General features: G+C 46.8%; 1 protein-coding gene across 1 annotated transcript in view; it reads left to right on the top strand.

Moving 5' to 3' along the window:
- PLPPR3 (phospholipid phosphatase related 3) overlaps window positions 1-17,683 on the top strand; it is a 54,196-nt gene that overhangs the window by 20,923 nt on the left and 15,590 nt on the right. The window contains exons 2-3 of the mRNA XM_069964461.1: window positions 799-929; window positions 17,504-17,630. Of these exons, the coding sequence (XP_069820562.1) occupies window positions 17,550-17,630 (81 nt within the window). The 5' untranslated portion in view covers window positions 799-929; window positions 17,504-17,549. The remainder of the gene's footprint in view (window positions 1-798; window positions 930-17,503; window positions 17,631-17,683) is intronic.

Here is a 17,683-nt window from a genome sequence, read left to right as displayed (position 1 = left end):
ACGTAAAGGTACAGCTGTTGTTGCCATCGGCAACAACGGACGTACTTTGTACTGTGTGGAACACTGCCTATTATTCTATGGGATCCCATCGTATACACTCCAGCCGGGATCCCATGCGGTGCCGCAAAGAACTTACATGTCAGCTTTCTGCGGACGCAATTCAGTTGCGGCCGTAGGAAACCCTGTCAATTTACACAATGAAGCGAGCAGCTTCGGCCGCTTGCTTCATTGTCTGTTATGGGGAGTTCTGATGCGGGTGCGCGCTGATGATCGGAATGCGTGGAATGATCATCCGGCCAGTACTTCAGTATGATCAGGGATGATCTTTGCAGAGACCAGCCGTTCCTTGACCCGGCCGGGTCACAGAACGGCTGGTCTGTTCCGGCGTGTGAATATAGCCTTAATCCGGAAATTTGGGCCTCCATGGATACAGAGACACAATAAGACTATAATGTGTGCCACTCCCATTGGATCCATTGTATCCATGAAGACCCAGACTTCCAGATTAACAGATGATCTCACTGCTGATCCAGAAATGGCGCATTGACAGGTACACTTTAAGGCACTGAGGTGATTGAACAGTATTTGTATATACTAGAGGTCTCAAACTCGCGGCCCTCCAGCTGTTGCCAAACTACAATTCCCATCATGCCTGGACAGCCAAAGCTAAAGCTTTGGCTGTCCAGGCATGATGGGAATTGTAGTTTGGCAACAGCTGGAGGGCCGCGAGTTTGAGACCCATGGTATATACTGAACAGACTGAACAGTAATTGTGTATATTGTTTCTCTTCTGTCTAGAGAGGCTCCCATTCCACTATGGAAATATATAACGCCTACAAGCCTTTTTATTAGCTTTTCATAAAATGTCTGAAGAGCCTGGAGAAACTTCAACACCATAAACTATGTTGTACCTGAAACAAGGAAGAAAGGTAATGCAAAGTAGCTTTCTCACGCCATATTGGGACAGTGGCTTTCTATTCAAGTTATTGTTTCACTATAACACTATAACTATTACACAGAGCCATAATCTGCTGAATCAGGCCGATTCGGCAGATTATCACTCCGTGTAATAAAGACAACGATCAGCCGATGACGATGATCATCGGCTGATTGTGTCTTTAGCCGACGGCTGTTGACTGTGTGAAGAAAATAATAAAGCCCATACGTACCTGACCAAGTTCCCATGTGCCTCTGCTCTTTGATATCTTCTTGGCTTCTGCAAAGTCCCATAGCTGCCGCAAGAGCTTCAGAGCCTGTCTCTGAAGTTCTCCTATTGGAGGCTGCGGGTCCGGACAGAAGCCAGGAAGATACCGGAGAGCAGACAAAGGCACCAGGACTGTGGACTGGTATGTATGAACTGTATTATTTTACACTAAAGGCAAGGGCTATACGAACATCACTAACAATGTATATATACAGCTCTTTCTTCACGATAGTCGAGCCATGTAATAGTCCTTCTAGCAGTTCGGTGCTCGTTTACATGATTGATTAGGCCATGTAACACGGCCCTAAGGCTTCCTTTACATAGCTCGATGTGCAGCCATGTGTGGCCGCAAACGAATGCCATCAGCAAGATCAGCACTCATTTGCAGTGCCTTTACATGGCCATTTAAATGCATTATTATCTGCTGCACATCCCTATATGGCTGCACAAAAGATCCAGTCAGTCAATGTTTGCTTGTTTTTCAGCCGATCATTGGCCCTTATACACGGGCCAGTTATCAGGTAGATGAGCTTTCCTAGGAACGCTTGTTACTAGTTGTGGGCCCTTGAGCAATGATTTGTTGTCTGGAACAACAAATAGTTTTTATGAAAAGAAAAATCGCTACAAAACTTTGTGAATTTGTTTGGTATAATATTTTATAAAGTAGTATCATAGTACTCCCATTGATCCCTGCAAATGACCGAACAACATTTTTTAACCCCAAAAGACTTGAGAATGATTAACAATAATTTTTATGTCAGCTCAATGCATGAGATCAGCAACAAAGGAACAATTTCTATGTTTCCAAGGTGGGAGCATGAAGACTAAGGCTATGTTCACACTACGTAAAACTACGGCCGTAGTTCTCGCCGCAGAACTGCGGCCATAGTTTTGCAATGTGTGACATAGGCTTATGTGCAATGGGATCCCGGCTGGAGCGTACACACATTGTATGCGCTCCGGTTGGGATCCCGTGCGGCGCCGTAAAAAACTGACAGGTCAGTTTTCTGCGGCCGGAATTCAGTGAATTCCGGCCGCAGAAAGACCTGTCAGCTATGGAAAGCTCTGATGCGGGCGCGTGCTGATGTGCCCACATCAAAGCTCCGCGGCCGGACGGATCATCCGTCCGGTACTTAAGTACCGATGATCCGGGCACAGACCGGCCGTTCCGTGACCCCGGCCGGGTCACGGAACGGCCGGTCTGATACGCAGTGTGAACATAGCCTAAGAGTGCCGCTGTCAGGATGGTATCTCTGCGGAGCATGATGCTGTGTGGCCGAGGGGCGGATTTTGCAGTGTCTGAACATTGGTTTATCTGCTCACTTTGTTTGGTGGACACACCTGACTTCACCTGCTCATTTCTGTCTGGCCATGTCAGGGTTAATTTGTGTTTTAGTTCTGCTGTGACTGACAGGTCATCCTGCCAGTGGATCTGTTTTGTTCTCAGGTGTCTGTGCTTGGAGATCAGGGGGATGGTCCAATTACGTTTTGGACCAGAACCCTGGCCTCCTATATAACTAACCCCAGTCTGTGTTCTTATCGCTGGTTATTGACTTATGGTTCTTTTACACGGAACGATTTATCGTTCGAATTTGCACAATAACGATCGAATTCGAACGATAATCGTACGTGTAAACGCAGCGAACAATCAAACGACGAGCGAGAAATCGTTCATTTTGATCTTTCAACATATTCTCAAATTATCGTTGGTCGTTTGCAAAAAATTCGCAGATCGTTCAGTGTAAACAGTCTTTCAACGGTTTCACCTATGTGTGAGATAGGCTTAAACGATCGCAAAACGATCGCATAACGATTTTTTCGTACGATATATCGTTCCGTCTAAACGCTGATCGTTATAAAAAAAACATCGTTCAATCAAAATCGTTAATCGTGCGATCGGGCGAATTATCGCTCCGTGTAAAAGTACCATTAGTCTCTGCCTGCTTGTGTCTTCTGTTATTTGCATCTCCTGATCTTTGCTTTGTATCTTTGACCTCCCTTGCTTGCCGCCTGCCCCTGACCATATTGCCTGTACTTTGACTACGTTTACTGGATTCTGATTTTGTACTTTGCAGCCCGATTGTTGTGACCCAGACTGTTGACTATTCCTTATTGTGTGTGTTTGTTTATATGTCTTGTTCTGTATGTACCTATACTAGTACAGGGACCGCCTTCGTAGTTGTCCACGGCTGCCTAGGGCCGTTTGAGGCAAGTAGGTAGGGACAGTTGGTGGGTTCAGCGTCAGGGCTCACTGTCTTGTCTTGTCCCTGCCGTCTGATTCCTGACAGCCGCTTATAAAGTTTAAAGCGACTCTGTACCCACAATCTGACCTCCCCAAACTGCTTGTACCGTCAAATAGCTGCTTTTAATCCAAGATCTGTCCTGGGGTCCGTTTGGCAAGTTATGAAGTTATTGTGCTAAAAAACAACTTTTAAACTTTCAACCCTGTGTCAAATTGGCGTGGCCTAGAGTACGCATGCCCTAGGCCTGCACCACCTCTCTGCCCCTCCTCCCCACCCTTCTGACCATTAGGAATGCCCCTGGGCAGGATTTTTCCTATTCCTTACCTGTCTGAACAGGTGCACAGGTGCCTTAACGATCCAGCTCATGTGCAGTGTTCCAACAGGTGATGAATAGCAGAAATTGTTCTAGGGGCATTCCTAATGGTGAAGAGGCAGGGAGGGGGTACAGAGAGGTGGTGCAATCCTAGGGTATGAGTACACTAGGCAATGCCAATTTGACACAGGGCTGCAGGTTTAAAAGTTGTTTTTAGGACAATAACTGCATCACCTGCTGAACAGACCCCAGGACAGAACTTGGTTTAGGGTATAAACACACACACCGTATACGCAGCGTAAACGCAACAAATACGCAGCAGATTAGATCTAAATAACCGAACACAGCATCAAATCTGCACCATCAAATCTGCTGCGTATACAGTGTGTGTGTACCCTTAAAAGCAGCTAGGTGCAAGCGGTTTGGGGGGGGGGGGGGGGAGATTGTGGGTACAGAGTCGCTTTAAGGTGTGGATGACCTGGTTCACTTTAGGCCCACTGGGGGGGATAGATATGACGGATTTATTGGTATTGGGGTTTTTTTTAGAATAAATTCTGCAGTATAGTAATTTATAAAGGCTACTTTGTCTTCTGGAACACAGTCTGGAAGCCATCGTAGTGAATTCAGACCGGGGTGGAGTGAAGGAGAAGGGAAAGAATAGGGTAGACATATTAGTGCTGTTGGAGATGCCCCGTAAGTAGGTCCTCTGGAAGTATTTACAAATGGATGGTGGTTGCTCTGTAACACACACACACACACACAATTACAACAGATTCTACTATGAATTTGCTGTACTCCTTGTTTCTAACAGAACAGTAAACATTTCCCTATATCATATTCATATGATATTCAGGTAATTTTGCATATTCAGGTGGTACAGCCACTTTATTATATATCTTACATTCTTTAATCGGCCTAAAGACATCAGGAAATACCAAGGCTATTTCTCATAATGCTTTTTCATTTGCAATTACAATACCTCTGGGAGGTAAGTGCAGGCAGGAAGGCAGGTACACAAGGAGCAGCAAACACGACTTCTTGTTGCTAGGTAACTGACTCAGAAGCTTAAACTGGTACATTTTCCAGAACATCTATGTTTTTTTTTAAAACATCTATGCTGCCTTTTAACCTTTTCTTGGTTCCCATTAATAGCAATGCTGTCAGTGATAATCATGTAATTGCACAATTCTTTTCTACAACAGCAAAACCTTTCTCTTGCATTTTCCTTTTGTTCCTCTGGAGTTCTGGGAATTCTCCATGGTAACCCATGTAGCAGCTGAACACATGTATGCAGAGTCTATAATATTCGGGTCACACACTGTAGAGGGTAGCATATTGCAGAATGGAATAAAAACTTCTACAAGAAGATAAGTGAGCCAATAGCAAGCAATAGTAAGGCATCTCCCTCTATTAAAAAACACATGAAAATATTGGAAACATTTTTAACCTTTTTTTTCCCTGGAATTTTTGCACAGTTAAAGAGAAAAGCAATACCTTTGTTGCAGATTCTCTCTCTCTCTCACACACACACACACACACACACACACACACACACACACACACTGACAAATCTCTGGTGGTATTATCGTGACTACCTTTTGATGTAATGTAAGTATAATGATAATAATAAAACACACAGGATTCATTTCTAAGCATATACTAAAATCTAAAGATAAGACCAGTTCATACCTTCAAACATCAACATTCATTTTATTAGTAAACTATAACAAGTCTGTCCAGGTAAGAGTAACACACCCACCAGTGTTCATATAGCCAGACAGGCATGCTGGAGTGCATAGACTCCTCACCACCCACTCCATCACCCTGATGCCTTTTGTGTGAACAGCAGACTCTGCCTCTTCTCCTCTGTCTCCTCCTCTATCTTCCCCTCTAACACTCCCTTTTCTCTACTCCCATCCTCTCCTCCATCACCCTCTGTACCATTCTCCCTCCTTCCCTGCCCTTTGCAGGTGGTAGCTGCCTGTGCCCCTGCCACACGGTAGTTAGTTTTTAATGGGAAATTTATGCATACCTTCCCCACCCAAAGTTCACATGTATACAGGTGACCCAGAAGGACCCCTGTCTGCAGCAAGCTCCTGATTTTGCTCCAGAGGCATACACACAAAGATTTGCAGACCCTCCCCCATGCTGTCTATTCATTCATAGCATCCTTTGAGATCCTTACTACTCTACCTCCATCCTGCTCAGTCCTGCTTTCTTCCCCTTTGTTCCTGTTCTCCTCTCCCAGATGCTTTGATGCTTCCCTCTTTGTCCTGCATCCTCCTCTTCTGACAGGTAAATGCATTTTGGTTAGCTATAAGATGAAAGCTTCAGTAAGGAAGACTGGAGAAGATTGGGCTGTATAAGCAATACAGGACAGGACTGCTGTTCACATTTATTGAGCATGTAAGCAATGAATAGTGAGATGGGAATATTTGGCTAGGAAACAATACCATGCCAGCAATTATACAATAGATCATCCTAGGAAAAATATTGCATTGATTTGTGAATTGCCATTTGCCAGATATAGCATGCGTATGTTGGGTCTAGAAGGCATTGTGATGTTATCTTGAACGTTGTGTGTGCCTTATGTCTTTGCACATTTTATGATTGCAATAATGATCTCATAGACAGATGGAGCTAATATTAATAGTCATTACATGGTGGCAGAGTAATAGCATACTACTAATGCATGACTCAGTATAACATTGAATGATATATAAAACCTTTCAGGCGTGTGGATTGACTGTCTTTCTGTGTTACATTATCAGTCAGTATTGTACATTGTAAGACACGTGTAAGTCAATGTGACAAGTTGATGTTATAATAACTGGTAGCTGTGGTTGTCCAATGAAAAATAAAATAAACTCAAATGTGACATTCATCAATTCAACCTTATAAAAGAAGAAAAACACACAATTCTACTTCCCTGTAATTACAACCAGATTAAATGCTTGGCAGTTCCAAAAAAGGCCAGGCCAGTATGTACCATCCCTATTATGTGGCATCAGATGCAGTTCAATGCATTTTCATGAATTGATTCACAGATCTTTACACATTGCTTAATAGGGGCAACCTAATTCACCTAGTCCAGAGCTTCAAGTTGGCATTGCCAATCTAAAACTCAGTGAATTGATTCCCACACTTCTAGCTAAATGTTTGTATGAAATAGCTAAATATTTGTATTTGCAGACGCAAAAGAAATAAATGGTCAATATTGTGTTGATCCTCAAACAATGGTTTCCGACGGACCCATAAAGAAAACAATTGTAACGTGATCAACTGTGTATCCTCCTGATTCTTTTCTGAATGACCCCTATTGTTTTTATTAGTTTATTATCGATATTATTAGTAGTATTAAATGCCTTACTAACATAGTTTCCTTTAATATGGTCTAGCAGAGATCACAGCTTTGATTAACACAAACTCATGGCAGGGAGCATCAGCTATGTCCTGCTAAATTCTTAATAAGTTATTCAGATCTTAGGATCCAGGAGCATCCAGAACAGCTTTATTTATTCATGGTATATGGTCCCCTATGGATAGAACTTTAAGTGGTCACTAATAGAGATAAGCAAATTTACAGTACAAACAAAGCGAATAACTTCATTAGCTCAGCAATCTGATTATCAGCTGGCTGCCTTTGAAGTCCACGCTGCTCTGCCCCAGGTACCTGGAAAAGCTGGATCCAGTCCTGGGAAAAGTTCCCCAGAACTGGACCCAGCTTTTCCAGACACCCGAGTTAGAGCAGCACGGAGCGGCATTGCTGAGCTAATGCCTAATGCTTCGTTAAATTCGTCCATCTCTAGTCACTAACCTATCATCAAACTTTGGGTAGTGTAAAAGAATATAATAAACTTTGTAATATAACTTAGCAAAGGAAAACAAAGCTACTTTCCACTTCCTCCGTCTTCATAAACTAAGGGTATGTTCACACTGAGGAATTTCAAGCTGAATCAGCCCTTAATTTTATGCACATTGCACTTTAGATTCTGCCTGTAAATTACGTACAGAGCAATGTCCCATTTTGTTTTATGGGATTTCCCATTTCACACAGCAGAATTTATGCGCGGAATGTACCACCACGGATCTGGTTTCAAAGGATTGACATGTCAATTTTTTTGGACTGATTCCGCTAGAGAAATTCTATAGAAGTTATTGGGGCATGAATTTCTGCTTTCCGCTTAAATTCTGCGCCTTTTCCACCAGGGCTGAAGAAGAGGTAATTTTAAGCAGAAATTTTTCCTCAATTCCTCACCTATTCCTCAGTGTGAACATACGTTTCGTAAGTGCCTAGGAGGGGTGTTCCCCTAGCAGGGCAGTTTCTAGGCCATTTTGGCAACAGGGCGAATCTGAAAAAAAGTACCCCCCCCCCCCCCCCCGCCCATTGATAACGGCTGATTGAGATCTGGGGGGTGTTGGCGAGAGAAGCTATCGATCACTGCCGAGTGAATTGTAAGGTGCAGGTGGAGAGGTGCAGAGTGCCCCTGTCTGGAACATGTGTCCTGGATTCCTGGGAAGGCTGATGCTAGGGGACACTTAAGGCCCTGTTACATGTAATAGAAGTCAACGATCAGCCGACATGCACAACAGTCTGCAACACTAATGGTCAACCTGGCAATGATCTGCTGCCGTTGCTCCGTGTAATAGGAGTGGCGGCAGCAGACCGCCGCTGTCTCCTATGGGCTGCCTGGACAATCTGACAATTGCCCGGGCAGCTCTCCGCAGCCCCCACAGCTCTTACCTGCTCCTTCCTGCTCGCTGTTGACATGTGGAACCTGACAGGTCGGCGCTCACTTGCTCCCCACTTCGCCCCATGTAATAGGGGCTTTACAGAAGGAACCAGTGAGAAGCGACAGGCTCACCCGCTCCCCATCCTGGACTGATCTGTATCTGTCACCACAGCAACAACTACAACTCTCAGAATGCCCTGCACTTATGAAGCTCTCTGGGAGGCTGGGAGTTATAGCTTGTGAGGTGTCTGTTCATTTGTACTTCAACTTATTCAGCATATTCTGAGGGCTGTGGCCTGTCAGTAAATGTTGGGAGTTGTAGTGTTTCCAGCTGTTGTAATTGGAGGGTCCCGGGTGCATTGGTTTATCATGATTTCAGCCTGCAAGCAGGTGTAAATTATGGAAAAATCTACAGCTGCTCCGGAGCAGATGCGGGTCTTGATGAATCTAAAGAGGTGTGTGATTACCATTAGGGTGCCTTCACACACGACAGATCCGTAGCGAGTATGGGTGCATTTACACAGAGATTTATCTGACAGATTTTGGAAGCCAAAACCAGGAATGGATTTAAAAACAGGAGAAATCTCGGTCTTTCCCTTATCACCTGATTCCTGTTTATAGTCTGTTCCTGGCTTCAGCATCAAAGATCTGTCAGATAAATCTGTCTGTTTAAACGCACCATATGTCTGCCCATAGACTTTACAGGGCAGGGATCTGTCCTGTGAGAAGGCACCCTTAGGGTAGCTTCACACGTACTGTATCGCAGAAGATTTGGGTAAATGAATGAACACAGCTTCAAATCTGCACCCTCAAAGCTGCTGCAGATCCGCAGCAGAAAATCTGCTGCGATACAGTACGTGTGAAGCTACCCTTATAGCAAATCTGTACCGACATGTACCAGAAGAAATTTTGTTGCTGCAGCGCAGCGGGATGTCGATATGGTGGGGCCTAAAGCATCCGTGCTCAGTGTGGAGGAAGATGCTGCAGGCTCTGGGAACGAATGATTTAGGCCCCACCATATCGACATCCCGCTGCGCTGCAGCAATAAAATTACTTTTTATTTACACTACTTTTTGCCAAAATACTGTCACTAGGAGAAAGGTAAACGAGAAAGTGGTACTGGCGGTTTGTGTGGTAACTACACATACAAGGGGACACTACACTGCTCTCCTCACAGTGTCCCCCACACTACTCACATACAAGGGGACACTACACTGCTCTCCTCACAGTGCCCCCCACACTACTCACATACAAGGGGACACTACACTGCTCTCCTCACAGTGCCCCCCACACAATGGGACACTACACTGCTCTCCTCACAGTGCCCCTGCGATGCCCTGGCCCCTGGGGGCCACTTCCGCAGTGCTGGTGTTATGAGCGGGCAATGACCAGGGCAGCTGCAGGGGTTATACTTGTCACGGTATAGGCCTGAGGGCAGCACAGCTGTAGGGCCGGTCTGTGGAATCTGCGGGTGATGATGGGCATGCGATTCTTCGCTGCACTTAGTCAGGGCACCAGTTAGTGGACACCAATGCCAGGGTTCAGTAACAGCGGTTTTATTATAGATGAGGTAACTAGTAGCAACAGTTCTGTCCGTATGCAACCGGGTATATAGCAGGCTTTGACAAATAAAGCAGGAGTGGTGCTGCATAGGCTGTGAGAATATGTGCCGGATGATGGGAGTAGGAGTATGAGAGAAATAGCATTGCTGGGTGGATTAGCTTGAGAGTAATACTTGCTGTGAATCCTTGCAGCGTTGAGGAGAGATAACGGAATGACACCCAGATGAGAGAGAAGACTCCAGACACTTGAGCAGGCAGATACAGGCGAAGACTTGAATATAGCAGAGCACCTGATCCACACTTCTAGTGGTGAAGTGGGAGCTGCAGAGAAGAAGCCCAACTCCTCTGAGGCAGGAGAGGGACGACACACATCCTCCTTGCTTGGAAGCAGGGGGAAGACTGACTTGTCAGCAGGAAGTAGGAAGTCACATGGTTGCTCCTGGCCAGAGCTAGTCGGCCATTGGAGGAACCATGGTTACAGGGCACTGGCACGGTCACATGATCAACAGCCTTGCATACCACTGTACAATGTAATAGTACACAGGAATACATGAGAATACACATGAGAATGCACATTACTAGAGAATACTAGGGGAAAACCAGCAGCAGTTGCAGTGCAAACACTTACCAGAACAGGCATTGACACAGCAAGAGAAATGGCCATAATAGGAGTAGTAGTCTGCATGTTCTGGGACACTGCACCCCCCACACTACTCACATACAAGGGGACACTACACTACTCACATACAAGGGGACACTACACTGCTCTCCTCACAGTGCCCACTACACTGCTCTCCTCACAGTGCCCCCCACACTACTTACATACAAGGGGACACTACACTGCTCTCCTCACAGTGCCCCCCACACAAGGGGACACTACACTGCTCTCCTCACAGTGCCCCCCACACTACTCACATACAAGGGGACACTACACTGCTCTCCTCACAGTGCTCCCCACACTACACTGCTCTCCTCACAGTGCCCCCCACACTACACTGCTCTCCTCACAGTGCCCCCCACATTACTCACATACAAGGGGACACTACATTGCTCTCCTCACAGTGCCCCCCACACTACTCACATACAAGGGGACACTACACTGCTCTCCTCACAGTGCCCCCCACACTACACTGCTCTCCTCACAGTGCCCCCACACTACTCACATACAAGGGGACACTACACTGCTCTCCTCACAGTGCTCCCCACACTACACTGCTCTCCTCACAGTGCCCCCCACACTACACTGCTCTCCTCACAGTGCCCCCCACCCTACTCACATACAAGGGCATACCTCCCAACTTTTGCAAAGAGGGACATGTGCGCGGCGGTCCCCATAGCCACGCCCCCATAGCAACCCTCCATAGCCACGCCCCCATAGCGACCCTCCATAGCCACTTCCCTACTTTCACCACATGCTGCTAACTGAATAGTGCCCTATACAGTATCCAATCCCCCCAAAAATGCCCTATATAGTATCCAATCCCCCATTATAGTGCCACACATAGTATCCAATCCCCCCAATAGTGCCCACATAGTATCCAATACCCCATAGTGCCACACATAGTATACAATGCCCCAAATAGTGCCCCACATAGTAGCCAATGCCCCCATATAGTGCCCCACATAGTAGCCAATGCCCCCATAGTAGCCAATGCCCCAATATAGTGCCCACATAGTAGCTCATCCCCATATAGTGCCCCACATAGTAGCCAATGCCCATATAGTGCCGCACATAGTATCCAATCCCCCATATAGTGCCCACATAGTAGCCAATCCCCATATAACTTCCCACATAGTAGCCAATGCCCCCCCATTAGTGTGGCCCCACCGAAAAAAAACTATAAACCAGTAACTCACCTGTCCGCCGGTCCCAGCAGCTCCTCTCCTGGCACAGCGTGCACTGCCGTCATCCTCCGGGGCGGGCAGCGGGGTATACAGACACTGACTGTGCCGGAAGTAATTCATGATAGAGGCTGCAGGTCACTTCCGGCACAGTCAGTGTCTGTATACCCCGCTGCTGGGACCGGCGTACAGGTGAGTTACTGGTTTATTGTTTTTTTCGGTGGGGCCACATATAATGCGGGACACTGGGTGCCGTTCTGGGACCGCGGGACAGCACCCCAAAAACGGCACTGTCCCGCGGAATCCGGGACAGTTGGGAGGTATGCAAGGGTACACTACACTGCTCTCCTCACAGTGCCCCCCACACTACTCACATACAAAGGGACACTACACTGCTCTCCTCACAGTGCCCCCCACACTACTCACATACAAAGGGACACTACACTGCTCTCCTCACAGTGCCCTCCACACTACTCACATACAAGGGGACACTACACTGCTCTCCTCACAGTGCCCCCCCTCCAGCTCCTAGCCCAGCTGTAATAGAAGAGAAAAGCAGGACTTACCGAGATGCTTCTCTTCAGCTTTATTCAGGCCGGGTCGTGGGAGGAGACCTTTCACATGGGAGCTGCTGCCTGTGATGGATCGTTAGCAGAGCAGCTATGAAGTATACTGAGCTCCCTGCTGCCTCCTCTTTTCTCTCCCCTGCAGCCTTCATCTTACAGGACGCATAAAGAGCTCCACTCCCCCAGGAGCAAGGTGCAGTGTGAGGGGCGCACAGAAGTCTATGCCCTGGCCTGGACACAGACAATGTCGGCTGCAGCTTCTGAGTGAGGTGGAGGAGGGCACTCCCTAGCTGTCAGCACCCTGTGCCATAGCCCGCCCTGCCCGGTGCTAGAAATGGCCCTGTTCCCTAGCCACAAAAGGCCATTTTAGCATTACCCCTCTGCTCTCAAAAATGCCTCTGCTGGATATTATCCTCCCCATGCTGCTTGCTTGACAGCCACAAGGCTTTCTTTCCTACTCCACCTAATGGTGCGTTTACACAGACAGATTTATCTGACAGATCTTTGAAGCCAAAGCCAGGAACAGACTATAATCCAGGATCAGGTCATAAAGGAAAGAATGGGATCTACCCTCTTTTCAAATCCATTCCTGGCTTTGGCTTCCAAAATCTGTCAGATAAATCTCTGTGTAAACGCACCATAAGGGCCCTTTTACACAGAAAGATTCTGACAGATTATCTGCCAAAGATTTGAAGCCAAAGCCAGGAATGGAATTAAAAAGAGAAGAAATCTCAGTCTTTCCTTTATGACCTGATCTCTGTTTATAGTCTGTTCCTCGTTTTGGCTTCAAATCTTTGGCAGATAATCTTTCTGTGTAAAAGGGCCCTTAGAGTCTAATGGCCCTATTCCACGGAACGATTATCGTTCGTTTTCGGACGATATCGACCGCTACGGACGATAATCGTTCCGTGGAATAGAGTGCAACGATCAGCCGACATCGTTCATGTCGGCTGATCGTTGCAGTCGCTTGTTTTTCAACATGTTGAAAAACAAGCGACTGATATAGCAGCAATCTGCTGCCGTCGCTCCGTTGAATAGGAGCGTCGGCAGCAGATGCTGCTATATCCTATGGGCTGCCCGGACGATCTAGCGATTCCCCCGGGCAGCTCCCCCGCAGCTCCCCGCCGCCCCCTCCCGCACTCACCCGCTCGCTGCAGCCGCGTTGAATAGCGGCGGCAGCGAGCGGCGAACGAGGAGCAAACGAGCGCTGACAGCGCTCGTTTGCTCCTCCAACGACCCGTGGAATACGGGCTTAATTCCTGTGTTAGCACCATTCAGCTGTGGCGCAGCAGATAAGCTGCTCACCTGTGTTCTCCTGGTGCCCCTTTACAAGGGGGAAGGGAGAATACAATTTAGCAGCACCTGCAATGCACTGTGTGACACACCCAAACTTATGGTACTTTTATGGTGCGTTTACACAGACAGATTTATCTGACAGATCTTTGAAGCCAAAACCAGGCACAGACTATGAACAGGGATCAGGTCATAACGGAAAGACTGGGATTTCTCCTCTTTTCATATCCGTTCCTGGCTTTGGCTTCCAAAATCTGTCAGATAAATCTTTCTGTGTAAATGCACCCTTAGGGTTGATTTACACAGAAAGATTATCTGACAGATTATCTGCCAAAGATCTGAAGCCAAAGCCAGGAACAGACTATAAACAGAGATCAGGTCATAAAGGAAAGCCTGAGAATTCTCTTCTTTTCAAATCCATTCCTGGTTTTGGCTTAAAATCTTTGGCAGATAATCTGTCAGATAATCTTTCTGTGTAAATGGGCCCTTACACGGAGCGATAATTCGCCTGATCGCACGATTAACGATTTTGAATGAACAATGTTTTTTTAATAACGATCAGCGTTTAGACGGAACGATACATCGTACAGAAAAATTGTTATGCGCTCGTTTAAGCCTATCTCACACATAGGTGAAATCGTTGAAAGACTGTTTACACGGAACGATCTGTGAATTTTATGCGAACGACCAACGATAATTTGAGAACATGTTGAAAGATCAAGATGAACGATTTCTCGCTCGTCGTTTGATCATTCGCTGCGTTTACACGTACGATTATCGTTCAAATTCGATCGTTATCGTGCAAAAACTAACAATAAAGGACCATTAGACGCCTTTGGAGAGCAGAGGGGAAATGCTATGGGTCCATTTACACAGAAAGATTATCTGACAGATTATCTGCCAAAGATTTGAAGCCAAAGCCAGGAATGGATTTGAAAAAAGGAGAAATCTCAGGCTTTCCTTTTTGACCTGATCTCTGTTTATAGTCCATTACTGGCTTTGGCTTCAAATCTTTGGCAGATAATCTGTCAGATAATCAATCTGTGTAAATGGACCCTAAGATGGGCTCTTGTGCCTTATTTCCATGTGAAAAAAAAGCCGCCTTGGCACTTATGCCCAGAATCTATTTAAAACAGAGCAAATTGCTGTGGTCTTGTTTAAGTATATGAGAATCTGCTGTCCCTAATGACTATATTATGTGTAACATAAAGGGGGTAATTTTTTAAGACTGGCATACAAGTGCTCCAGTCTAAACACATAAAGCCCCTCCCCAATGCCACATTTTTGATATACTGACAGGCACAAGCCTCGCAGTAAATCTGGAGAATCTTAGGCTTCGTTCATATGTCAGTATATTTTTGCAGATCCACTTTATTTGCAAATGTTACTGAGGTAATGTTTGTTACATTTGCAAGAAATTAGATTACCGTAGTCTTCTATTGGTGTGTCCATGCCGCATTACACTCCGTACTAGGACATGACCTTTTGCGGACATGTGAATAGGCACATAAAAAACAAAGGATCTAACTTTGTCAGTAATTGTGGGCAGATTTTGCTGACATGTGATTAGGGCCTAATGCTGGGTTTACACGGAACGATTATCGTTCGAATTTGCACGATAACAATTGAATTCGTAATCGTACGTGTAAACGCAGCGAACGATCGAACGACGAGCGAGAAATTGTTCATTTTGATCTTTTATCTTGTTCTTAAATCGTTGTTCGCAAAAAATTCGCCGATCGTTCCGTGTAAACAGTCGTCGCGCGAAAGTCCGGCCGCCCGCAGCCCGGCCCCCCGCTAATCGGCCGCCCGGCCCCCCGCTCATCCGCAGCCCCTGCACTGGCTCGATCGCCCCCCCGTCGCTCCGATCGCCACCCCCGCCGCCCCGATCGCCACCCCCCAACCGCTCCAATCACCACCCCCGCCGCCACTCCGATCGCCCCCGCCGCCCCGGCCACAAGCATACGTTACCTGCTCCGCGTAGCAGGTCTTCGAAATCTGATTGACAGCACTGATTGGCTGAAGAGGAGCCGTTTGAAATTCCCGGCTCCCCTCTTCAGCCAATCAATGCACGGCAGCACTGATTGGCTGAAGAGGAGCCGTTTGAAATTCCAGGCTCCCCTCTTCAGCCAATCAATGCACGGCAGCACTGATTGGCTGAAGAGGAGCCGTTTGAAATTCCCGACTCCCCTCTTCAGCCAATCAGTGCTGCCGTGCATTGATTGGCTGAAGAGGGGAGCTGGGAATTTCAAACGGCTCCTCTTCAGCCAATCAATGCATTGAAGAGGGGAGCCAGGGATTTCGACTTGCTACACGGAGCAGGTAACGTATGTTCGTGGCGCGGGCGATCGGAGCGGCAGCAGGTGGGGGGGGGGGGCGATCGGAGCGGTGGTGGCGGCGGCGGGGGGCGATCAAAGCGGCGGCGGGGCGATCGGAGCGGCGGCAGGGGTGGCGATCGGGGCAGCGCAGGTGGCTGTGGTTGACCGTGGGGCCGGGCTGCGGATGAGCGGGGGGCCGAGCTGCGGACGGGGGGGGGGGGCCGGGCTGCAGGCGCGCGATCGCAAAACGATTTTTCCGTATGATATATCGTACCGTCTAAACGCTGATCGTTATGAATAAAAAATCGTTACTCTGACATCGTTAATCGTACGATCGGGCCAATAATCGTTTTGTGTAAACCCAGCATTAGGCTGGATTCACACTGCGCTCCCTGTGCGCGCCTATCAGATCAGCAGATTGTACACTGGCACACTTTTGATTAATCCCCCCAAAGTGTTAACACTGTGGAGGGGGGTTTTCTAGACCAGCATATCTGTATGCCAGTCTCAGCTAAACCCCTGCCCCACACTGGATTTATTAAGAGGCGTACCTCTCAGTAAACTGGTGAATCTACTAGCAGGCGTAAAATATGATAAATCAGGCAAGGGAGGGGGCCACACCCCCGCCAAGCCTTGTCAAATCCCCCCTCTTTGTCTATAAGAATATTTTTAGATAACCTGTTCACATCTCATAGTGTAATAAAGGTTCATGTATATTCATGTATTCTTCTGTGCACAAGCAGAACGCATCTAAGAACATCCAGAATCTAAACTAGTCAGCAGTTTCTATGAGTAATGTGACTGTAATGTGAAGTAATGTGAAGCAATTTTTTAGCACCAGAATGACTGACTGGCCATTGGCCTTGGAGTACAAGGAGCAATAGAATGTGGACAGGCACATGTTTTGTATGTATAGAGGTTGGGCCCACAATCATTTCCTCAGTGGGGCTTAAGGTACCCCACTCTGCCACAGAATACCAGGAAATAATTTCACATGTGGGAATTGTCACTGTAGAGATTTGTAGTTATGCCCAGGTTTTTACCAGGTGGAGTAAAAGGTCATGTTCAAACACTGTCAAAATGACGGTTATAAAATAACGGCCATAATTTTGGAGAGGCTTTTACTGATTGAATTTCCGTCATTCTTTTGGCCAGTCTTCTTTCAGCCTTAGGGCCCTATTATACACACAGATATCTAACAGGTTATTGAAGCCAAAGCCAGGAACAAACTATTAAAAAAAATGGGGAAGATACAGCTCACCAGTTGGTAGATGCAGCAGCAACAAATGAGTTTAAGGAGGGTGCTCGATCTTCAAGGCGTTGGCCAGGCGACGTGTGCAAGGCTTCAGCTGGAGGAGGAGGGTGTAAAGTAGGGTGAACAAATGAAGGCATTGAATTAAATAATAATATTTGCATTTCATACCCACAGGTGTCCTAAGGGCCCTTCCATCTTACCAGTCACCCCACTGGGTGCCATGATATCCCCTAAGGAGAAAAGCAAAGTTCGCCCTCCCAAGGACAGTATGACTTTGTTGCCTTGCTTCTATTTTGTGGAGGTGAGTACATTCAAGCAAGCGATCAATCACACTGTTTTTTCTTGTTAGAAGCC

This window comes from Dendropsophus ebraccatus, chromosome 3 (genome assembly GCF_027789765.1).
Source record: "Dendropsophus ebraccatus isolate aDenEbr1 chromosome 3, aDenEbr1.pat, whole genome shotgun sequence".
Classification (NCBI taxonomy): domain Eukaryota; kingdom Metazoa; phylum Chordata; class Amphibia; order Anura; family Hylidae; genus Dendropsophus; species Dendropsophus ebraccatus.
The sequence above is the reverse complement of the archived record's forward strand: the minus strand, read 5'-3'. Positions and strand labels throughout refer to the sequence as shown.